The 25,832-nt window shown below is 40.3% G+C and overlaps 1 protein-coding gene across 1 annotated transcript in view; it reads right to left on the bottom strand.

Moving 5' to 3' along the window:
- Positions 1–25,832, bottom strand: part of LOC128693520 (uncharacterized) — a 273,150-nt gene that overhangs the window by 26,770 nt on the left and 220,548 nt on the right. Inside the window, exon 6 of the mRNA XM_053783235.2 lies at positions 5,146–5,248. Coding sequence (XP_053639210.2) covers positions 5,146–5,248 — 103 coding nt within the window. The remainder of the gene's footprint in view (positions 1–5,145; positions 5,249–25,832) is intronic.

Raw genomic sequence — 25,832 nt, 5'->3', positions numbered from 1 at the left:
GGGGGTCGTTGACCCCCGGAATCGTCTCCAGGTATACTCCAGGTATGCATGTCCACTCCAAAATATTTGAACACATTCACTTCCTCCATTCTCCCTCCCTCCAAAATGATATTCAGTTTTTCCTTACCTAACTTGTTTGATACCTTACTCTCATCTATGCACACTTTCAACTTCCTTGACACACCCTCCCAAATTTGTCAACTAACCTTTGCAGCTTCTCTTCAGACTCCTCCAAAAGCACAGTATCATCAGAAAAACGTAAATATGCAAACACCATTTTATATTAGATTTTGCATATTTTAATCCCTCACCCCTCTCTCCAACATCCTAGCATTTACTTCTTTTACAACTCCATCTATAAATATGTTTAACAACAATGGTGACATCACACATCCCTGTTTGAATCCTACTTTTGTTAGAAAATAATCTCCTCTCCTGCATACTCTAATCTGAGTCTCACTATCCTTATAAAAACACTTTACAGCATTTAGTAACTTACTACCAATTCAAAGCACTTGCAACTTCTGATCCCTTGCTCCGCTATTCACCCTATTATATGCCTTTCTAAATCCATAAAAGCAATTAAAGCTTCCTTGCCTTTATCTAAATATTGTTAACTTATATGCTTAAATGTAAACACTTGGTCTTCTCATCTCCTACCCATTCTAAAACCTCCTTGACCATCTGCGATCTTGTTTTCCGTCTTACCACTAATTCTTTCATTAATAACACTACCATACACTTTACCTGGGATACTTAGTAGGCTTATTCCTCTAAAAATTTTACTCTCTTTTGTCCCTCTTTTGAACTATGCACTCTTACATACATTTGTGTCATGATTCCGTCAATCCCAACTACACTTCGCCATCACATCCCACAACAAAGCAACACTTCACACACGCGTGACGACACCCAACTCTGTGAAACACACCTAATACTCTACCCACGAATTAAGATGTATTACTTGTTTAATGTATCATTAAATTCTTCCCAAACTGTATTAATTATAAATGAATCCAATTTATATATACCATAAATATGAATATTTCCTTTGACTTATATAAATTGGATTCATTTATAATTAATAAAATTTGGGAAGAATTTAATGATACATTACACAAGTAATAAATCTTGATTCTTGGGTAGAGTATTAGGTGGGTTTCACAGAGTCGGGTGTCGTCACGCGTGTGTGAGGTGTTGCTTTGTTGTGTGATGTAATGGTGAGGTGTAGTCTTGACTCTTCATATGCTTTCCTTTGATGTTTTGTTTTTATAGTTCCTCGATAATGTGAGAAGTCACGAATGCGCTTGGAATTTCACTATTCTTTCACAGTGGTTGTTTTGCATATATATATATATATATATATATATATATATATATATATATATATATATATATATATATATATATATATATGTATATATATATTATATATATATAATGTCGTGCCGAATATGTAAAACTGGTCAATTAGCAAGAACTCATTTAAAATTAAGTCCTTTCTGAAATTTTCTCTTATACGTTTAAAGATATATTTTTTTCATCAATGTTAATGTAAAAATTTATATTTTTGGACCAAAAGAATCTTAGAAAACTTACCTAACCTTATTATAACAAGTGTAATTTATTTTAGCCTAACCCAACTAAATATATTTTAAATATGTTTACAATAATTTAATACCAAACAAACACAATCAAATATATTTTTTTCGTTAGGTTCAGAATGATTTTGGCGAAATTATTGCATACACAAATTTTCACTTGTCCTATATGGCAAGATGAGCGTTGCTATTTAAGCCAAGATCGCAAGTTCTGCCTATTCGGCACGACATATAATATATATATATATATATATATATATATATATATATATATATATATATATATATATATATATATATATATATATATACACATGGTAGCGAAGCCACGTCAGGAAAAGCTAGCATGGTTCCTCAAGTGACGTTCTAGACCACTCGGCCACAGATGCCTCAAAAGTTGGGCAGCGTTGTTTACAAGCCATGTTTCTCCCAGCCTGGCACACCCGTGAGCCTAAGGCTGGGAGAAATGTAATCTTCAAGCTATTTCATTATATTTATGACGAGCTGAGAAGGATGAGGAGAAACACTGAGCTCATTCATGCTAAGAAACTAACTAGTCAAATAGCACAGAATAGCTGGACCACACATTCGAACCCGGATTTTGTTATTAATTTATCTTTCTAATAAGAAGTAATTAGCAAGCATCTCTAAGGTTTGGATTAACTTTCGCTCCCAAAACTAGGAATGTTAATTATGTAGACCTCGCTAAGGCGTTTTATATGTTGGAAAAACATGGTGACATGATGCCTGATGCGTTTAATACCTGCAAAAAGATGTTCTATGGTACTTTACTCCATCCTGTGCTTCTCAACTGCCCTCTACGCTTTATCAAAGCATATGAGGATAATCTAACTAGTTTGTCATTTCATATTAAACTATATTTTATATTATTATCACACCGGCCTATTCCCACCAAGGCAGGGTGGCCCGAAAAAGAAAAACTTTCACCATCATTCACTCCATCACTGTCTTGCCAGAAGGGTGCTTTACACTACAGTTTTTAAACTGCAACATTAACACCCCTCCTTCAGAGTGCAGGCACTGTACTTCCCATCTCCAGGACTCAAGTCCGGCCTGCCGGTTTCCCTGAATCCCTTCATAAATGTTACTTTGCTCACACTCCAACAGCACGTCAAGTATTAAAAACCATTTGTCTCCATTCACTCCTATCAAACACGCTCACGCATGCCTGCTGGAAGTCCAAGCCCCTCGCACACAAAACCTCCTTTACCCCCTCCCTCCAACCCTTCCTAGGCCGACCCCTACCCCGCCTTCCTTCCACTACAGACTGATACACTCTTGAAGTCATTCTGTTTCGCTCCATTCTCTCTACATGTCCGAACCACCTCAACAACCCTTCCTCAGCCCTCTGGACAACAGTTTTGGTAATCCCGCACCTCCTCCTAACTTCCAAACTACGAATTCTCTGCATTATATTCACACCACACATTGCCCTCAGACATGACATCTCCACTGCCTCCAGCCTTCTCCTCGCTGCAACATTCATCACCCACGCTTCACACCCATATAAGAGCGTTGGTAAAACTATACTCTCATACATTCCCCTCTTTGCCTCCAAGGACAAAGTTCTTTGTCTCCACAGACTCCTAAGTGCACCACTCACTCTTTTTCCCTCATCAATTCTATGATTCACCTCATCTTTCATAGACCCATCCGCTGACACGTCCACTCCCAAATATCTGAATACGTTCACCTCCTCCATACTCTCTCCCTCCAATCTGATATTCAATCTTTCATCACCTAATCTTTTTGTTATCCTCATAACCTTACTCTTTCCTGTATTCACCTTTAATTTTCTTCTTTTGCACACCCTACCAAATTCATCCACCAATCTCTGCAACTTCTCTTCAGAATCTCCCAAGAGCACAGTGTCATCAGCAAAGAGCAGCTGTGACAACTCCCACTTTGTGTGTGATTCTTTATCTTTTAACTCCACGCCTCTTGCCAAGACCCTCGCATTTACTTCTCTTACAACCCCATCTATAAATATATTAAACAACCACGGTGACATCACACATCCTTGTCTAAGGCCTACTTTTACTGGGAAAAAATTTCCCTCTTTCCTACATACTCTAACTTGAGCCTCACTATCCTCGTAAAAACTCTTCACTGCTTTCAGTAACCTACCTCCTACACCATACACTTGCAACATCTGCCACATTGCCCCCCTATCCACCCTGTCATACGCCTTTTCCAAATCCATAAATGCCACAAAGACCTCTTTAGCCTTATCTAAATACTGTTCACTTATATGTTTCACTGTAAACACCTGGTCCACACACCCCCTACCTTTCCTAAAGCCTCCTTGTTCATCTGCTATCCTATTCTCCGTCTTACTCTTAATTCTTTCAATTATAACTCTACCATACACTTTACCAGGTACACTCAACAGACTTATCCCCCTATAATTTTTGCACTCTCTTTTATCCCCTTTGCCTTTATACAAAGGAACTATGCATGCTCTCTGCCAATCCCTAGGTACCTTACCCTCTTCCATACATTTATTAAATAATTGCACCAACCACTCCAAAACTATATCCCCACCTGCTTTTAACATTTCTATCTTTATCCCATCAATCCCGGCTGCCTTACCCCCTTTCATTTTACCTACTGCCTCACGAACTTCCCCCACACTCACAACTGGCTCTTCCTCACTCCTACAAGATTATTCTGGACTATATAATTGTTAAGTTTAAATATACAAGAATATAAATTTGAAATATATTGCCCTTCATGCTGAATACGTGATGATTCAATATTTCGTTGAACTGTAGGATTACATTTAAGTAATTATTTAGCATAAGTCCAATCAAGACAATGGCCTTTATCCCTGACAAGAATGAACGAAGTCCTGGATTCTATTCCAGTAGATATTGTATATTTATGCTCCTTTACATTGATCTTAATTGGATTACTAGTTTTACCAAATTAAAGTTATCACGGCTTTTAAAAAGAATGGAGTATCCACAACTCAAAGACGCTTCCAGAGAATTTTGAACTAATTTTGCTTTATAGTGCTGTCAAATTGAAAGCAACTTTTACATGTAAGTGTCGAAGAACTTGTGTGAGATGTGAGAGATTGTCGTTACATGGCAAAACCAATAAGTTCTTAAGATTACATCTAGTGCCAGTTTCTGTCTTGTAGAATGTTCTTTTAGATATTAAAAGGATCAGCTTTTTAGCTTAAAGGATGAGCAGCAGACCTACTGTCCCAGTATTGCCCAGTCGGCCTGTTGCAGTGTTCCTCTGTTCTTAAGTTATTGAAAGTTAAATGCAATTCCACAACACACTCCACTGCAGCTACCATCATGCAGACACGAAGGACGTATACATACAGAGGGTATGTATACACAAAGGCTATTAATACATAGTGAAGAAAGGAGGCCATGTAAATACAAAGGCAAGTCAGACAAGGATTGTGTACACACAGGCTGTTCACATAAGGAGTCCATGTATTCACAGCGGTCACACAGGCACATATGCCACATACACTGAAGGTGGCAGCGAGAAAGTGTGTACTCACTTGTTGTGTATGGATCTCCAGTACCTCATCGCCTCACTCCTCACCGTCATCTTCTCACGGTCGCTCTTGATGCGCATGCGCGCTGAGGAGCACGGGGGGTCGTCTGGTAGAGTGGAGACACCTTTAGTTGAACCAACGCTACACACAACCCTACACATCACCATGTGCATACATGTCAGATACAATGTACATGTCTCTAATTCACTGAACAAAGTAAATCATCTGAAGAAAAGGCTAAAAGAGAATTTTTTTATAACATAGAAGCAATGAGGGATTGTGAGAAATATATCTTCAAGTGAAAAAATATCAAGGGTTATAAGTAGGACACCTGATGTAATCATGACCTCTCATACAGCGCAAATTAGCAACGGTATATTGGCCCGGTCCGGTCCGGCCCTTTTCCAAGAGGTGGCCCGCCCTTGCCTCCCTGTCGTGAGTGTCTTCAGACCAATGTCTGCCATGGGGGGAAGTACAAGTACGTCCTCGTCATCTGAGGCTAGCTGTCCCCAGGCCTAGCCCCATTCCCCGCCGCCTACACTGGGCTCGAAGGGTGTGGCAGCTACATAGAAGCAGACGATGTCAGGAGATGCAAAGGTAACAAGCACTGCAGGATCCTTTTGGAACAACACCCTGGTTGTGGGAAGCTCAAGAATTTTTCTTGCTGTGTGTGTCTGCTGCTACTAGTTCACTTGTCCCTTACACTCTTCCTCGTCAACGGACGAGAAGTGAGTAAGGATGATAATTTTATTAATACTTAAACAGGAGGACGCCTTTAGACTGGAAACAAAAACTCCGGAAGTTTATTCATAACTTGTTAGAAATAAACGAGTCTTAATATTGACTACAAGTTAGGATTGGATGTTTATGGGTGAGTGAAGAGTTCATTTCAAGATATTGTCATTGTTAATTTAAGACCTTTAAGGGGCACGTCAGTTCCCCTGTTTTCTAATATGCTATTTTTCTCCTAGAATCTACTTTGTCCATAATTACTATTGCATTTGCTTTGTCTGCTTTCGTAAGATGAAATCTATTTCCTTAATTCATGGTATAACTTAACAAATCTTTGATGACCACTGTTGCAGAGGTCTGGGCAAGCTCAGACCTCTGCAACACAGTTGTCCTCAAAAATTAAGGAAAGATCCTAGGCTTCACCTTACGAAAGCAGTCAAAACAAGTGACATTAATTATGGACAAGGTAGATTATAGGGGAAAAATAAACGCGCCTCTTAAGTGCCTACCCGAACTTTTTATCTTTTTTTTTCTTCCTCCATTTTTTTTATTATACTTTACACCTAACACTAGAAAGCCTAGTGTGATCGGGTTCAAATTTTTAACGACCCTAGTGAGTTTTGATTATAATAATAATTCAAATTTTTAAACATTGGGCATGTACAAGTGCCTTATGGACAAAGTTGCATTGTAAAACGGTTCTGATAACTTCCAAAACTCTCTGCTGTTTGTTTCACATGTTCCAAACAGGTTGCTTCCTAATTCGACGACGTAAGACAGTAAACTTAAAGTGTATAAATACATATATGCCAATTTTATGTGTAAAATAATGAGATTTTATTCTCACATTAAATTGTGTTAAATATATTTGAGTCTTATTATTCCGACCTTCTTCGTTATTTAATAACTGATGTATCTCACGGCCAGGATAATACTCATTTAGTTCGCGTGCATGTAAATATGTGAGTATATTAAATTTGTTGAAAGAAATATAATAGATGAAATTCCTGAAAAATGGCTTAGGTCTTATTATAATTGGGTTAGGTAAAACGACACAAGTGTAACTAATGACATTTTATTGTGGCAACGTTTCGCTCTCCAGAAGTTTTATGAAGCCATTATAAACAATATATGGACACAGAGGGTATATATAGGCCTAGAGTGAGGTGTAATACTAGTGGTATTATTATTATTATTATTAGTAGTAGTAGTAGTAGTAATATAATGTGGTAGAACAATCAACTTGCACATGCGTAGCATAAAAATAGGTTAGACAAATATTTCTGTTAGTGGTTGGATTTGAGGTCTGTTTCGTGTTCCTCCTCTGTAATGTTCTTGTGTAGTATTAGCAGCAGAGACTATGTGATGGCAGAGTTTATTGTTTTGAGGAGAATTTTTGCTAATACTTCAGAGATGATAAAGCTGCCTTTATTTTGCTTGTGTTAGAAGCAGCGGTTAATGATGATTCAAAGCATTTACGTCTGCGGAAATTAGGTTCTCTGATCACTAATCGGGCGTCGTTGAATTTCATGAGGTGATTGGTGGAATTCCAGTGTTGTACGCAGGCGTTGTTCAAGTTATCGTTCCTACATGCGTTAATGTGTTCAATGAGACGTGTTTCAAGGTTCCTTGCTGTTTCACCTACATATATTCTATCGCAGCCTCCACAAGGTATAGTGTAAACTCCTGCATTGACTGGTTCGTAGTGGTTCTATTTTGTCCTGGTTAGATCCTTTGTGGCAGTGTTGGATGCGATGGCGACTCTAGTGTTAGTTTGTGCGAGTAGTTTAGAAACGTTCATTGCAACCTGGCTGTTGTTATAATTGTATTCATTCTATGTTATACTTGGTGACGTGTACTTAGCCACAGTGGTGACGTGTACTTAGTGGTGACGTGTACTTAGCCAGTGGTGACGTGTACTTAACTCTGTGAAGTTCTGTCCAGTGAATCTCCGTGAATCTGCACACGATGTCCTCTCTTGAGCAACTGTACCAGCAGCTGAAAGAGGAGCTTAGGGTTGCTAAGCTTGAGATACGGCGACTGACGGAGGAAAACAAGAGGATTCGAAGTAATCCTCCTTTTGTGAGTCCTCAGGTCAAGAGAGGAACCTGGTCAGTGGCCAGCCAACATGGAACAAAGCTGAAAATCAAGAAGTCTGTTGGAGTGGCGGAAACAACGAAGATCCAGAAGATTGCTGTGGAGACTTCCAACTCATTTTCGGTGTTACCAGACGAATGTGGGTTGTCTACTGGGAACGTCACAACGAGCACCAAGGGAGCATTGGCAGACGTGAGTGAGACGTCCCTTGATACCCCAATGAAGACCATCAAGAACGTCATGACAAATTCCACAAATGAAGGTAAGAACATTGTTTTAGTTGGAGACAGTCAGGTTAAGTTTATGGATAGGGCCTTTTGTCTTAGGGACAGGAAGAGGAGGCTCAGGGCATGTTTTCCTGGGGCTGGGATGGGGGATAGTGTTAACCGTCTGGACGACATCATGAAAGGCAATGGGAGCAATCCTATAATCTGCCTCAGTGCGGGAGGCAACGATGTTGGCAGACGTAGGAGTGAGGACCTGATTAGCAAGTATAGGTCAGCAATAGAGATAATTAGGAAGAAGGGTGGGAACCCTGTCATATGTGGTATTTTGCCAAGGAGAGGAGTTGGAAACGAATGGTTGTCCAGGGCAATTGGTGTCAATTGCTGGCTGGACAAATACTGTAAGGAGAATGCAGTAACAATTGACAACTGGGACCTCTTCTATGGCAGAAATGACATGTATGCCAGGGATGGGGTTCACTTATCTAGGTCTGGGGTGGGGGCATTGGCAGTGGAGGGAGCTGTTAGGGCTTTAAACTAGGAATATATAGTGGTATGGGTTTTGACGAAAATACAGTGAAGTCCCAGTATAGTAAAGCTATGAGTTCTAGGAGAACTAGTAATAGGAAGAATGAGGTGGATATTGGAAAGCCAATGGCACTAGGCGACAAGGACAGTAATAGGTTTAGTGAAAAAACAGTTATGAGCAGGAAGGGTAAAGAGAAAGGAGGGTCTTTAAAATTATATTATGGAAATAGCCGTAGTGCTAGGAATAAGATGGATGAGTTGAGATTAGTTGCTAGTGCAGGTAACATTGATGTATTTGCAGTCACTGAGACAGGGTTTAATTCCAAAAGTCGGGACATGCCTTTGGAATGTCACATTCAGGGTTTTAAATTGTTCCAAGTAGATAGAAATATCGGTATGGGAGGTGGGGTGGCACTGTATGTCCGAGATCACTTGAACTGTTGCATAAAAACGGGTATTAAGTCTGAGGTAACACATACAGAGACTGTCTGAATAGAATTTTCAGAGGGGCATAAAAATTTGATTCTAGGAGTGATATACCGTTCCCCAAACTTAGATAGGGACCAAGGGAAATTACTGTGGGAGGAAATTGTTAAGGCCACAAGGTACGATAATGTAGTAATTCTAGGAGACTTTAATTTTAGTCACATTGATTGGAATTTCTTGACTGGGAATTTAGAATCAAATGACTTCTTAGAAGTAGTTCAGGAATGTTTTTTGAAGCAGTTTGTGACAGAGCCTACAAGGGGAAGTAACCTTCTTGATTTGGTTCTGGCAAACAAGGAAACCCTTGTTAATAATTTAGAAATTAATGAGGATCTCGGCACAAGCGATCACAAATCAATTACCTTTAGCATAGAATGGATGTATGATAGTAAGGACAACTCAGTAACAATTCCAGATTTTCGCTTAGCAGATTACAATGGGCTTAGAGAACACTTATCTGTTGACTGGGGTAACGAAGAGAGCTATCAATATGACAGTTTTCTGAACGCCATACATGCTGCTCAAAGAACGTTTATCCCGTATAAAGAAATTAAATCAAATAGAAATGACCCAAAATGGATGAATAATAGGCTCAAATATCTACTAGGGCATAAGAAAGGAATTTATAGGCGTATCAAAAGAGGTGAGGGTCATCTTGTGAATCAGTATGTTGACGTAAAGAGGGGCGTTAAAAAGGGGATAAGAAAAGCTAAAAGTCCCAGTGTAGTAATATTACGAGTTCTAGGGAAACTAATAATAAGCAGAACGAGGTAGATATTGAAAAGCCAGGGACTTTGGGTGATAAGGACAGTAATAGGTTTAGTAGAAAAACAGAAATGAGCAGGAAGGGTAAAGAGAAAGGAGAGTCTTTCAATCTTTATTATGCTAATTGCCGTAGTGCTAGGAATAAGATGGACGAGTTGAGATTAGTTGCTAGTGCAGGTAACATTGATGTATTTGCCTTAACTGAGACGTGGTTTAATTAAAAAAGTCGGGACATGCCTGCGGAATGTCATATTCAGGCTTTTAAATTGTTCCAAGTAGATAGAACTATCGGAAAGGGGGGTGGGGTGGCATTGTATGTCCGAGATCGCTTGAACTGTTGCATAAAAATGGGTATTAAGTCTGAAGTAACACATACAGAGTCTGGATAGAATTTTCAGAGGGGCATGAAGAACTGATTTTAGGAGTGATATACCGTCCCCCAAACTTAGATAGGGACCAAGGGAGACTACTATGGGAGGAAATTGTTAAGGCCACAAGGCACGATAATGTAGTAATTCTAGGAGACTTTAACTTTAGTCATATTGATTGGAATTTCTTGACTGGGAATTTAGAATCATACGACTTCTTAGAAGTAGTTCAGGATTGTTTTAAGAACATAAGAACATAAGAAAGGAGGAACACTGCAGGAGGCCTGTTGACCCATACTAGGCAGGTCCTTTACAATTCATCCCACTAACAAAACATTTGCCCAACCCAATTTTCAATGCCACCCAAGAAATAAGCTCTGATGTGAAAGTCCCACTCAAATCCAACCCCTCCCACTCATGTACTTATCCAACCTAAATTTGAAACTACCCAAAGTCCCAGCCTCAATAACCCAACTAGGTAGACTGTTCCACTCATCAACTACCCTATTTCCAAACCAATACTTTCCTATGTCCTTTCTAAATCTAAACTTATCTAATTTAAATCCATTACTGCGGGTTATCTCTTGGAAAGACATCCTCAAGACCTTATTAATATCCCCTTTATTAATACCTATCTTCCACTTATACACTTCGATCAGGTCTCCCCTCATTCTTCGTCTAACAAGTGAATGTAACTTAAGAGTTTTCAATCTTTCTTCATAAGGAAGATTTCTAATGCTATGTATTAATTTAGTCATCCTACGCTGAATGTTTTCTAACGAATTTATGTCCATTCTGTAATATGGAGACCAGAACTGAGCTGCATAATTGAGGTGAGGCCTTACTAAGCAGTTTGTGACAGAACCTACAAGGGGAAATAACCTGCTTGACTTAGTTATGGCAAACAATGAATCCCTTGTTAATAACTTAGAAATTTCAGAGGAACTGGGTGCTAGCGACCACAAATCAATTACATTTAGCATTGAATGGAAGTACGATAGTAGCGATAACTCTGTAACAGTCCCAGATTTTCGCTTAGCAAATTACGATGGGCTTAGAGAACACTTATCTGTTGACTGGGGTAACGAAGTGAGCTATCAATATGACAGTTTTCTGAACACTATACATGCTGCTCAAAGAACGTTTATCCCATATAAAGAAATTAGATCAAATAGAAATGACCCAAAATGGATGAATAATAGGCTCAAATATCTACTAGGGCATAAGAAAGGAATTTATAGGCGTATCAAAAGAGGTGAGGGTCATCTTATGAATCAGTATATTGACATTAAGAGGGACATTAAAAAGGGGATAAGAAAAGCTAAAAGGGACTATGAAATTAAAGTTGACAGGGATTCGAAAACTAACCCAAAAAGTTTTTTCCAGGTCTATAGAACAAAAGTTAGAGATAAGATAGGTCCCCTTAAAAATAACTATGGGCACCTTACTGACAAAGAGAATGAAATGTGCTCGATTTTTAATAATTATTTTCTCTCAGTTTTTACACAGGAAGACACTAACAATATTCCAGTAATTAATTTTTATAGTAGGCTAGAAGGTAAATTATGTAACATCACAGTCACTAGTGAAATGGTTGTGAAGCAGATACAGACTGAAGCAAAATAAGTCGCCGGGTCCTGATGAGGTTTTTTCAAGGGTTCTTAAGGAATGCAAAATGGAACTCTGTGAACCATTAACTAATATTTTTAATTTATCTCTTCAAACAGGTGTAGTGTCTGATATGTGGAAGATGGCTAATGTAATTCCTATTTTTAAAACAGGGGACAAGTCGTTATCGTCAAATTACCGCCCAATAAGCCTGACCTCAATTGTAGGCAGATTACTAGAGTCAATTATAGCTGAGATTATAAGAAGCCATCTCGATAAGCATAGCTTGATTAATGATACTCAGCATGGATTCACAAGAGGCCGGTCTTGTCTAACTAATTTATTAACTTTCTTCAGTAAAGCTTTTGAGGCTGTTGACCACGATAAAGAATTTGATATTATTTACTTAGATTTTAGTAAGGCTTTTGATAGAGTTCCGCACCATAGACTGTTAAAGAAAGTGGCAGCTCATGGCATTGGGAGAAAAGTGCTCTCGTGGATCGAGTCATGGCTCACTGACAGGAAGCAGAGTGTCCATAAATGGGGTTAAATCCGAGTGGGGATCTGTAACAAGTGGCGTTCCACAGGGATCAGTCTTGGGCCCGTTGTTGTTTATAATATATATCAATGATCTTGATGAGGGAATTACTAGTGATATGAGCAAATTCGCCGATGACACAAAGATAGGTAGGATAATTGATTCAAACGTAGATGTTATGGAACTTCAGGAGGATTTAAACAAACTCTATTCTTGGTCAGAAAAGTGGCAGATGCAGTTCAATGTAGATAAATGCAAGGTTCTGAAGCTTGGGAGTGCCCATAACCCTAGTACTTATAAGTTAAATGATGTAGAACTTAGCCATACAGATTGCGAAAAGGACTTGGGGGTTATGGTGAGCAGCAACCTTAAACCAAGACAGCAATGACTAAGCGTACGTAATAAGGCAAATAGATTACTGGGATTTATATCAAGAAGTGTAAGCAACAGAAGTCCAGAGGTCATACTGCAGCTTTATACATCATTAGTAAGGCCTCACCTCGATTATGCAGCTCAGTTCTGGTCTCCATATTACAGAATGGACATAAATTCGTTAGAAAACATTCAGCGTAGGATGACTAAATTAATACATAGCATTAGAAATCTTCCTTATGAAGAAAGATTGAAGACTCTTAAGTTACATTCACTTGTTAGACGAAGAATGAGGGGAGACCTGATCGAAGTGTATAAGTGGAAGATAGGTATTAATAAAGGAGATATTAATAAGGTCTTGAGGATGTCTCTCCAAGAGAAAACCCGCAGTAATGGATTTAAATTAGATAAGTTTAGATTTAGAAAGGACATAGGCAAGTATTGGTTTGGAAATAGGGTAGTTGATGAGTGGAACAGTCTACCTAGTTGGGTTATTGAGGCTCGGACTTTGGGTAGTTTCAAATTTAGGTTGGATAAGTACATAAGTGGTGACCTGTACTTAACTCAGTGGTGACCTGTACTTAACTCAGTGGTGACCTGTACTTAACTCAGTGGTGACCTGTACTTAACTCTGTGAAGAAGTGTCTTGTGTGCTCCCCGTGGACTGAACCAAGATGCCCTGCATCGAGCAACTTTACCAGCAACTTAAGGAAGAATTGAGGGTAGCGAAGATGGAGATACGGCGATTGACCGAGGAAAACAAGAGGATTCGTAGTAGTCCTCCTGTTTCGAGTCATCAGGTCAAGAAGGGATCGTGGTCAGTGGCTGGACAGCAGGGGACGACGAAGTTGACGATCAAGAAGACGAATGGAAAGCCAGAAACGATGAAGAAGAAAGAGACTACTGTGGAAACTCCTGTGGAAACCTCCAACGCATTCTCGGTGCTACCCGACGAATGTGTGTCGACTACTGGGATCATCACGACGAACGACAACAGGGAAGGTAAGAATATTGGTGTTGTTGGGGATAGCCAGGTTAGATACATGGATAGGGCATTCTGCTTGAAGGACAGGAGTAGGAGACAGAGGGTTTGCTTTCCTGGGGCTGGGATTGAGGACATTGTTAGCCGGCTTGACAACATCATGAACGGTAATGGGATCAATCCTATTATTTGCCTCAGTGCTGTAGGCATTGATATAGGCAAGTGTAGAAGTGAGGATTTAGTTAGAAAGTTCAGGACAGCTATAGACATAATTAGGAAGAAGGGGGGGCGCCCTGTTATATGTGGCATTTTGCCAAGAAGAGGTGTTGGTAATGAATGGTTGTCCAGAGCAATTGGTATTAATTGTTGGCTGGATAAACACTGTAAGGATAATGCAGTACCATTCATTGACAACTGGGACAACTTCTATGGCCGAAATAACGTGTATGCCAGGGATGGGGTTCACTTATCCAGGGCAGGTGTGGGTTTTCTGGCTAACTCAGTTGAGGGGGTTGTTAGGACTTTAAACTAGGATTAGAGGTATGGGTTTAGAAATGATAAATAATGAGTATGGATATATTGACTTATGCTCTGATATTAAGAATCTTAATAGTAACTGTCATGGAGTAACTCTGGGTAATGATAATTTCAGAAATTGTGTAAAAACAAAGATGAATAGGAAAAATGTGCAGAAGAAAAAACATATAATGGTATTTTATGCTAACAGTCGAAGTGCAAGAAATAAAATTAATGAACTACGTTTGGTAGCATGTGCTGGGAACTTTGATATCATTGCATTAACTGAAACGTGGTATGATTTAAAGAGTCGGGATATGACTGCTGAGTGTAATATTCAGGGATTTAAGTTGTTCAATGTGGATAGATGTAATGGGAAGGGGGGAGGAGTTGCATTGTATGTTCGAGAAAATATTAATTGTTGCATAAAAACAGGTATAAAAATGGAGCAGTAACAGAGTCTGGGTAGATACACAAATAACCCGCACATAAAAAAGAGAAGCTTACGACGACGTTTCGGTCCGACTTGGACCATTGACAAAGTCACAGTGTGACTTTGTCAATGGTCCAAGTCGGACCGAAACGTCGTCGTAAGCTTCTCTCTTTTATGTGCGGGTTATTTGTGTATTGTTCCAGTCACGGTATTGTGCCTTTTTGTTATTTACTGTTTGGGTAGAGTTCGTGGAGGGTCAAGAAAAACTAATTCTACGTGTAATGTACCGACCTCCAGGCTTGGATCACGATAGAGGGAGACTTCTTTGGGACGAAATTGTTAGGGCTTCTGGACACAGTAACGTAGTCATAGTAGGGGGACTTTAACTTTAGTCAAATTGACTGAAATTCTTTGACAGGTAATCTAGAGTCCAGTGACTTTATGGAAACAGTTCAGGACTGTTTTCTGAAACAGAGCGTAACTGAGCCTACCAGGGGTAATAATTTGCTAGACCTAGTCTTGTCAAATAAGGAAACACTCGTGAATAATCTGGAGATCACTGAAGAGCTTGGCGCAAGTGATCACAAATCCATCACTTTTAGCATTAATTGGGAATGCAAGAATAATGATAATACAGTAAAAATCCCTGATTTTCGTTCTGCCGATTATAATGGACTTAGGGAACATCTGTCTAATCTTGATTGGGGTTATCTAGCTAATGATTTTATTGACGATAATCATACTTATGAATATGAAGGGATCTGCTTTTATGATTGTTTTCTTAATAATGTACACAGTGCCCAGAGTATATACATTCCCCAGAGAGAAATTAGGTCTAATAATAACGATCCCAAATGGGTTAACAGGAGGCTAAAGCATCTTTTAGGGGAGAAAAGGGGAATTTATAGGCGCATCAGAAGAGGAGAGGTCAACCTTACTGACCAATATGTTCAGCTTAAAAGAGAAGTAAAAAAGGGGATTAGAAAGGCTAAACGTGACTATGAAATTAGAGTTGCTAATGAATCAAAGACTAATCCAAAGGGGTTCTTTCAAGTGTATAGGACGAAGGTGAAGGAAAAAGTAGGACCTCTGAAAACTGGGAATGGACAGCTGACGGATAATGAACTGGAAATGTGTTCCTTATTTAATGACTATTTTTTGTCAGTTTTTACACAGGAAGATGTAAATGAGATTCCAGTAATTAACAATTATTTAGTTCCTGATGAATTTAAGTTAACTAATATTACTGTCACGAGGGACATGGTTATTAAACAGATAGACAAACTGAAACAAAATAAGTCCCCGGGACCCGATGAGTTGTTTTCCAGGGTACTTAAGGAATGCAAGATGGAGCTTAGTCAGCCATTAACGAGTGTATTCAATGCGTCCATCCTTACCAGTGTTGTGCCAGAGTTGTGGAAGATGGCTAATGTGGTTCCTATATTCAAATCAGGGGATAAGTCCACTCCTTCAAATTACCGTCCAATAAGCCTGACATCTATAGTGGGCAAGTTATTAGAATCAATTATAGCTGACATTATCAGAAGTCACCTTGAAGAGCATAACTTGATAAATGAATCTCAGCATGGATTCACGAGAGGTCGTTCCTGCCTGACAAACTTACTGACGTTCTTCAATAGAACATTTGAGGCAGTTGACAGTGATAAGGAATATGATATTGTTTATTTGGATTTTAGTAAAGCCTTCGATAGAGTACCTCACAAGAGACTCTTAAGAAAAGTGGCAGCTCATGGTATAGGAGGTAAAGTTCTAGCATGGATTGAGGCATGGCTTACCAATAGAAAGCAGAGAGTTACCATTAATGGAGTGAAATCTGAATGGGGATTAGTCACTAGTGGCGTTCCACAAGGATCAGTTTTAGGCCCTCTCTTGTTCATAATTTACATTAATGACCTTGATAAAGGGATTACGAGTGACATGAGTAAATTTGCTGATGATACAAAGATAGGCCATATAATTCACTCTGAGGAGGATATCAATGAACTCCAGGACGATTTGGACAAATTAATGTCTTGGTCTGAAAAATGGCAGATGAAGTTCAATGTGGATAAGTGTAAGGTACTTGCCCTTGGTAATGAAAATAACCCTCGAAGCTATAATCTAGGTGAAGTAGAGCTTGATCATACAATGTGAAAAAGACTTGGCTTTAGATTTCTGCTTACCATGACTCCCAAGACAGCAGTGCCTTAGTGTGCGCAACAAGGCCAACAGATTACTTGGATTGATCTCAAGAAGTATAAGTAACAGAAGTCCAAAAGTTATTTTCAGCTCTATACATGGAAATAAATGGTATAAAATACCGACACAATGGAAATATAAACACAAATGCAGTATAATGTGATCCTTTATTGTGTGGGCGAAACGTAGTCAATAAAGGATCACATTATACTGCATTTGTGTTTATATTTCCAGCTCTATACATCACTAGTGAGGCCTCATTTAGATTATGCTGCTCAGTTTTGGTCCCCTTACTACAGGATGGATATAGACTCATTAGAGAACATACAGAGAAGAATGACTAAAATGATTTACTGTGTAAGGAACCTCCCGTATGAAGATAGACTCAAAGCCTTAAATCTCCAATCTCTGGAGAGGCGTAGAATGAGGGGAGATATCATTGAAGTGTATAAGTGGATGACGGGCATAAACAAGATTGATGGGCTGAACACATCGACTCAAGGTTGAGGGACTGATTACCTCATTCTCCTCCTGTTCTTCAAGTTTCTCCTACGTATGGACTGATGAAGCCACTGTGTGGCGAAACGTTTCCTCAATAAAGATACCCAAGAGTTGCACATGTGTCTAATTTATGAAGGGAGATATTAATAAAGTACTAAAGGTGTCGAACCAGGTAAGAACCAGGAATAATGGATTTAAGTTGGATAAATTTAGATTTAGAAAGGACATAGGTAAGTACTGGTTTTCTAACAGAGTTGTAGATGCGTGGAACAGTCTTCCCAGTGGGGTGATAGAGGCTAGGACCTTGGGTAGCTTTAAGAAGAGACTGGACAAATATATGAGAGGGAGGGGCTGGGTTTGATTGGTGTCATTGGGTACGGGAGTTATTTCTTGGGAAGCTTTAGGTAGTAGTCTTGAACATTAAAATAGTATAAAATACCGACAGGTTGTTAGGTAAGACACATATGCAACAGTTAGGTATCTTTATTATGAAACGTTTCGCCTACACAGTAGGCTTCTTCAGTCAAGTACAGAAAAGTTGATAGAAGCAGAAGATACTTGAAGACGATGTAATCAGTCCATCACCCTTAAAGTTTTGAGGTGGTCAGTCCCTCAGTCTGGAGAAGAGCATTGTTCCATAGTATGAAACAATATGGAGATGAAGTGACAGGATGGAGCTTTTTATAGCGCCAAGAGGTGAGACGTAGGCCACTAGGAGAGGTAAGAACTCAGATGTGTATCTTGGTACAGACCTGCAATCAACTTCGACAACTTCCACTAGTGAGAGCGGCTGGATTTGAGAGGGACCTGACCTCTCAACATCTGAGTTCTTACCTCTCCTAGTGGCCTACGTCTCACCTCTTGGCGCTATAAAAAGCTCCATCCTGTCACTTCATCTCCATATTGTTTCATACTATGGAACAATGCTCTTCTCCAGACTGAGGGACTGACCACCTCAAAACTTTAAGGGTGATGGACTGCTTACATCGACTCAAGGTTGAGGGACTGATTACCTCATTCTCCTCCTGTTCTTCAAGGTTCTCCTTTGTATGGACTGATGAAGCCACTGTGTGGCGAAACGTTTCCTCAATAAAGATACCCAAGAGTTGCACATGTGTCTAATTTATCAACAGTTAGGTATCTTAATTTCGAAACGTTTCGCCTGCACAGTAGGCTTCTTCAGTCGAGTACAGAAAAGTTGATAGAAGCAGAAGAGACTTGAAGACGATGTAATCAGTCCATCACCCTTAAAGTTTTGAGGTGGTCAGTCCCTCAGTCTGGAGAAGAGCATTGTTCCAAAGTCTGAAACAATATGGAGTTGAAGTTGTTGTTGTTGTTGTTAAAGATTCGCCGGTATTCTCCCGGCCCGGGCCCTTCCACTTGGTGGCCCGGCACTGGCTCCCTGTCTAGGGAGTGTCTGAGACCTAAGTCTCCCATGGGAGGAGGCACAAGTACCCCCCTCATCTTGTGAGCTACAAACTCGGGCTCTGGCACCAACCCTGCCTTAGAAGGGCAAGGCATGGTGTCGATTGTGCTAGCGCTGTGCTCTCCTGTGTGGAGTGTCGTGTGTTGGTGTTCATTTTCATTCATTCATGTTGATTAGCCGGTACTCCCGGTCCAGGTCCCCTCCAGATGGCGACCCGGCAGCGGCCTCCCAGGTGGGGGGTGACGATCATCTTCTTTCCTCGTTCTTGGCCCTCCGGTTGGAGGGTGTCGTCTTCTTCCATCCCGCGCTGACCTCCCCGAAGAGAAGCGCAGTCCGGCAGAGGCAGCAGTTACAGGGTCGATTTTAGCCACACCCCAGTTTTAGCGGACATTCATGGACAGTCGTGCTAGAGGAGGGTACCGTCTTCAAGGTCCCCATTCTGAAGCATCCTGAATTTCCTCTTTGAGGTGTACTCGACTTCCACAAGGTGTTGGGTGTTGGCAGCGAGTAGTCTGGTCATGTCTGCAGTGGTGTATGTAACAGCTTGGTCGTAGGTATACTTGACTGTTCCGTCCTGGAGGCGCTGATGGACCTCTGAAGACAGCATTGTGTTCTTATACTGCTTGGTTGTGTAGAAGTATACACCCTTCAGGTATCGGACTTGTTGTGGTGCAGCAGTGTCAGTGGCACCGTGAGGTGCATCCGCAGTTTCTTGTGTTTTTGCTTTTTTGACTGGTGGCTGAACTGGTGAAGGCGAGATTTCCGACTGGTCAGTTGCTCTAGCAGTGGATGCAAGCGGTAGTGGACTCTCATTGGTGGGGTTTGCCGACGTCTCAGTGGTCTCTGATTGGTCCATCTCTGTGTCTAGTGGAGGTTGTAACAGCGGTGGAGCAGCGGTGATGCTGGTAATATTTGCAGTAGATTTTAGGATCTCAGTGGAAGGTGGTGATGCAGGGAATGTGAGGCCAGGCATATTATTTAGTTTGAAAAGTTCATTGATGGTGGTGTTGAAGGAACCAGGCTCAGCTGCATTCTGTACATGAGCATACATATTATTATTATTATTGTTATTATAATCAAGGGGGAAGCGCTAAACCCGGAGGATTATACAGCGCCTGGGGGGGGATGTGGAAGGCATTCAGGCTTAATTCGGGGAACTGGAGCACAGATCCAATTCCCTAAATCAAGAGCCCCTCACCAACATCAAGGAACCTTCCTTGAGGGGATGAGCATACATAATGCAATAAAGAATCTTGGTGGAGTCGGCAGTAGGTGCTGACAGGGAAGTGGTGGGAGCAGCTTGCGTGGCTTGTAGTATCTTGGTAGTGTCTGCTTGAAGCTTGGCGATAGCAGAATATGTGGTTGCTTGTGGGTTGGGTTTCTTTTGTTGTTGTTTCTTGAGTATGTCTCTTCTGGTAGGGCACCTGGCAGCAAGAGTATGGTGGTCATTCTTGCAGTTCAAGCATTTAGGTGGTGAAGCAGTAGTGCAATTCTTGAAGTCATGACCCTCACGGTCACAGGTGGAGCAAAACTTCTTGTCCTTGGTAGGACAATCATTTGTGGTGTGTAAGTATGAGTAACAATTATAGCACTGTGAGATATGTTGGAATTTCTCTGCTTCGATGAAGGCTGGGTTGATGTGGAAGAAGTGAATAGCCAGGCCCTCAACGAGAGCTCTGGCTGCCATGTTGACGTCACTGAAGGTGACCTTCAGCATGGATGAAGCATTGGGTATTTTAGTAATGAAGTCCACCTTGGCCCAAGGGTACTTTGCTTCAATAGATGACTTGATTTCTTCAGTGGTCTGTACAGTGATAAGGTTGTCGAGTCGCTTGAGGAACACAGTTCTCCTGGCCCTCAGTGCTGGGGAAGTCAAGACAAAAAATCCCTGGTCTCGTAGAGTGGTAGTAGCAGTAGTGGTAAGTAGTTTCTCAGCCTCTGTGTCGTCTGTACAGACAACAAAGGCCTCCTTGAGCGATAAAATCGCATTACATTTGACTTACAGCCTGCCACTAACGACAGCTGCAAGTGCTAGTTTGGACGACTCATTGGTTGTGCCACTCGCTGGTTTGATCTTTATTCTGTTAGAGTAATGCATCGTGAGTAAGCAGTGCTCTGAATACTCTGAATACAATATGGAGTTGAAGTGACAGGATGGAGCCTTTTATAGCGTTCTACTAGTGACCTACGTCTCACCTCCTGGCGCTATATAAGGCTCCATCCTGTCACTTCAACTCCATATTGTTTCAGACTTTGGAACAATGCTCTTCTCCAACATGAGGTGTCCAACATCCAACGATGTTGGACACCTCATGAAATTCAATGAAGCTAAACTAGTTATTAAAGAAGACGACTTAAGACGGAGAAAATGCATTGAAGTTGCACTAATTTCTGTCAGTAACACTATAAAGCAAAAATCCGGTAGTTACAGTATTTCAAAATTACTAAGCAAGAGGATATTACCCATCCTGTGAACTGGTGTTACTTGATGCCAGCAGGTCCCTCTCTAGCCTCACCTCCTTAGTTCCATTACTACTACTACTACTACTACTACTACCACCTCTACCCACGCGTCACCTCACCTGACTCCTGCCACTATATATATAAATGTTTTCTTAGTTTTCTCTGTATTAGGACTGAAGAAGCCACTCGTGGCGAAACGTTTCCTTTAATAAATGTCCTGAACTGTACATAAGTGTCTTTTTCCACACATATGCAACAGTTAGGTATCTTTATTTCGAGTACAGAAAAGTTGATAGAAGCAGAAGATACTTGAAGATGATGTAATCAGTCCATCACCCTTGAAGTTTTGAGGTGGTCAGTCCCTCAGTCTGGAGAAGAGTATTGTTCCATAGTCTGAAACAATATGGAGTTGAAGTGACAGGATGGAGCCTATATACCGCCAGGAGGTGAGATGTAGGCCACTAGTAGAGGTAAGAATGTTGTCGTGATGGACTGATTACATCGTCTTCAAGTATCTTCTGCTTCTATCAACTTTTCTGTACTCGACTGAAGAAGCCTACTGTGTAGGCGAAACGTTTCGAAATAAAGATACCTAACTGTTGCATATGTGTCTTACCTAACAACCTGTCGGTATTTTATACCATTTTAATGTTCACTCTGTCAGACACTGCAACACAAGGGTATCTTGGTACAGACCTGAAATCAACTTTGTCAACTTCTACTAGTGAGAATGGCTGGATTTGAGAGGGACCTGACCTTCCAACGACAACATTCTTACCTCTACTAGTGGCCTACATCTCACCTCCTGGCGGTATATAGGCTCCATCCTGTCACTTCAACTCCATATTGTTTCAGACTATGGAACAATACTCTTCTCCAGACTGAGGGACTGACCACCTCAAAACTTCAAGGGTGATGGACAGATTACATCGTCTTCAAGTATCTTCTGCTTCTATCAACTTTTCTGTACTCGACTGAAGAAGCCTACTGTGTAGGCGAAACGTTTCGAAATAAAGATACCTAACTGTTGCATATGTGTCTTACCTAAGAACAGGTAACACACATAGGCAACAGTTAGGCAACTTTATTCCGAAACGTTTCGCCTACCCAGTAGGCTTCTTCAGTCGAATACAGAAAGTAGGCAGGAATAATAGAGATGTGAAGACGATGTAATCAGTCCATCACCCTTGAAGTCGTAGAATTTGAGGTTGTCAGTCCCTCAGCCTGGAGAAGTTCAGTTCCATAGTCAGGAACTATCTGAAGATCAAGCGACAGTGCAGAGACTTAAATACTATCGGAAGGAGAGGTGCAGAGTAGTAGTAGTAGTGAGAATGTAGCCACTGAGAGGTCATGTCCCCTGCCTACTTTCTGTATTCGACTGAAGAAGCCTACTGTGTAGGCGAAAAGTTTCGGAATAAAGTTGCCTAACTGTTGCCTATGTGTCTTACCTACCAAATGTTTTGTTAGTGGGATGGATTGTAAAGGACCTGCCGAGTATGGGCCAACAGGCCTGCTGCAGTGTTCCTCCTTTCTTATGTTCTTATGAAATGCATGTCTCAGCTTGATTTTTAGGCAGCGTAAGTCTTAATGTGTTTATGCTTCTTCTGATCGGCTTCAACTTTCAGTGCTGGTGTGTTTTCCAGAGCACGTTCTTCAACTAGTTATCGGGCTGCGTAAGTCCTATTTTGTTTATTGTATTAAATAAACTGTGAAATTAATTCCTGTTCTATAAATGCTGAAAGTTATGAGGTGGTCAGTCCCTCAGTCTGGAGAAGAGCATTGTTCCATAGAATGAAACAATATGGAGATGAAGTGACAGGATGGAGCCTTTTTATAGCGCCAACAGGTGAGACGTAGGTCATTAGGAGAGGTAAGAACTCAGATGTTGGGAGGTCAGGTCCCTCTCAAATCCAGCCGTTCTCACTAGTAGAGGTTGTAGAAGTTGATTGTAGGTCTGTACCAAGATACCCTTGTGTTGCAGTGTCTGACAGATTGAACATTAAAATGGTATAAAATACCGACAGGTTGTTAGGTAAGACACATATGCAACAGTTAGGTATCTTTATTTTGAAACGTTTCGCCTACACAGTAGGCTTCTTCAGTCGAGTACAGAAAAGTTGATAGAAGCAGAAGATACTTGAAGACGATGTAATCAGTCCATCACCCTTAAAGTTTTGAGGTGGTCAGTCCCTCAGTCTGGAGAAGAGCATTGTTCCATAGAATGAAACAATATGGAGATGAAGTGACAGGATGGAGCCTTTTTATAGCGCCAACAGGTGAGACGTAGGTCATTAGGAGAGGTAAGAACTCAGATGTTGGGAGGTCAGGTCCCTCTCAAATCCAGCCGTTCTCACTAGTAGAGGTTGTAGAAGTTGATTGTAGGTCTGTACCAAGATACCCTTGTGTTGCAGTGTCTGACAGATTGAACATTAAAATGGTATAAAATACCGACAGGTTGTTAGGTAAGACACATATGCAACAGTTAGGTATCTTTATTTTGAAACGTTTCGCCTACACAGTAGGCTTCTTCAGTCGAGTACAGAAAAGTTGATAGAAGCAGAAGATACTTGAAGACGATGTAATCAGTCCATCACCCTTAAAGTTTTGAGGTGGTCAGTCCCTCAGTCTGGAGAAGAGCATTGTTCCATAGAATGAAACAATATGGAGATGAAGTGACAGGATACCGACTGTCTTCGATCCATCAACGCTGTAGTATTTCATTTTGGAGGTATAAATTTGCAATTATTTAAATGGATTTTATGATAATTTGAAGTCGTTGGTCAACCTGAGTAAACTTTCTCTGGTCATCTTCAGACTTTCACCGTTAATTTGTCTTACTTTGAAGCTAATTAAATATTTCAATGAACTTTGTGTGATATTCAGAGATATAGACTTACAGAGAATATTTTAATTTTAATTATCGAATATCATTGTTTAATATATTTAATATTATATATCTTGCGTCTTTCGTGTAAAATTAATTATTTTATCTAATGTCTTAAAACTTATTTATTGTTCGCCACAGACTGAATCTCAGTACTATAGTTCATGATAATCTGGTGTACACATGCACAAGACACAATTTGTGTAGGTACGTGATAGGACGCCTGCATCGTGGGGAAGAAGGATGGGTCTCCTACAAGTTGTAGCTTCCTCACCTGTGCTCTCATGCTCGTAGTGATGAATGGTTTAAAAAACCGACAAGTTGAAGATTGAGACACTTATGCAGCATATGGGAATCTTTATTCAGGAAACGTTTCGCCACACAGTGGCTTCATCAGTCCAATACAAAGAGGAAGGCGTAAGGAGAGGAGGAGAATGAGGTAATCAGTCCCTCAACCTGGAGTCGATGTGTTCAGTCCATCAATCTTGTAGAATATACAGCATAGGGCCGTAGACGTGTCTTATATACTGTAGTGAGGTGAAGTGAAGCAGGCGGAGGCGGGGTCATGCTCGTACTAACTGGCTAACAGTGTGAAAGGAAATATGGCTTCCATATTTGTCTCGCTATTTTCACTTGTTACTTTTATTTATTTTGATGTGGTTTTTAACAGTGGGAAAGAGATATTCTGGTGCGTGTTATTCAGGAGCACCAGTATCTAAGAAGCTTCAAGAAGTCGCCTGGAGTGAGAGGCAGTTTACAAGATTTTCTCTGTCTGTTCGAGATAATACTTTGTTGCTCTCATTCTCATTCTTTCTCTTCTCTTCAGAATGTTTACTCGTGGTTAAATATGTCTTCACACAACTCTTGCGGTGAGTCGGAACAAGCACAGGTCTTCTTGTGAATTTGCCTCTCAACCATAATCCTTAAGATGAACATAGCTGTGTTTTGATTGTTGCACGATATTTCTATCTATATAACTTTGCTGCCCAGGTCATTGCTATAGATTTCCGATGCTGCTGATAACTGTGTACTATCATAGTCAGGGCTTATGGGAATCACAGTATCTATCATTGTAATCAGGACTTTATTGTGGTACTGGAACCTTTGTATGTCCATGATAGGGTGTTTGATGACGTTATGTTGTTTCATGTTTCCTCTTGTGCCAAGGTGTTGGATGCTGCTCCACAATGTTGTATCAGTCTTGATAGGCTGTTTACAGTATAAATGACATTGAGATCACTTGTAACCTATTTCTACTTTATTATAATATTCACGTCAGTGTTCAAATTGTAAACAGTAATTTCACTTATTAATTATAAATAACGATTGTTATATTACTTGAGAACTGAGGTACTTTACCCTCTTGAAATAAAATTATTTTTAAATATGTTGTAGAATCGTCAGAGAAATGACGCCATAATTATGGTATTTATTGCTTTTTCATCTAATATTACATTGCTAATATTTTCATTAACAGCTAAAACAAAAATATCTTGCTTTATATTATCTTTTGTCTTATTATCTTATGTACGTAGGTACATAAGACTGGCTGCCAGCACTCCTGTTTC

Source organism: Cherax quadricarinatus, chromosome 57, assembly GCF_038502225.1.
Source record: "Cherax quadricarinatus isolate ZL_2023a chromosome 57, ASM3850222v1, whole genome shotgun sequence".
In the NCBI taxonomy this organism is placed as follows: domain Eukaryota; kingdom Metazoa; phylum Arthropoda; class Malacostraca; order Decapoda; family Parastacidae; genus Cherax; species Cherax quadricarinatus.
Note: the sequence above shows the minus strand (reverse complement) of the source record. Positions and strands in the feature narration are given on the sequence as shown.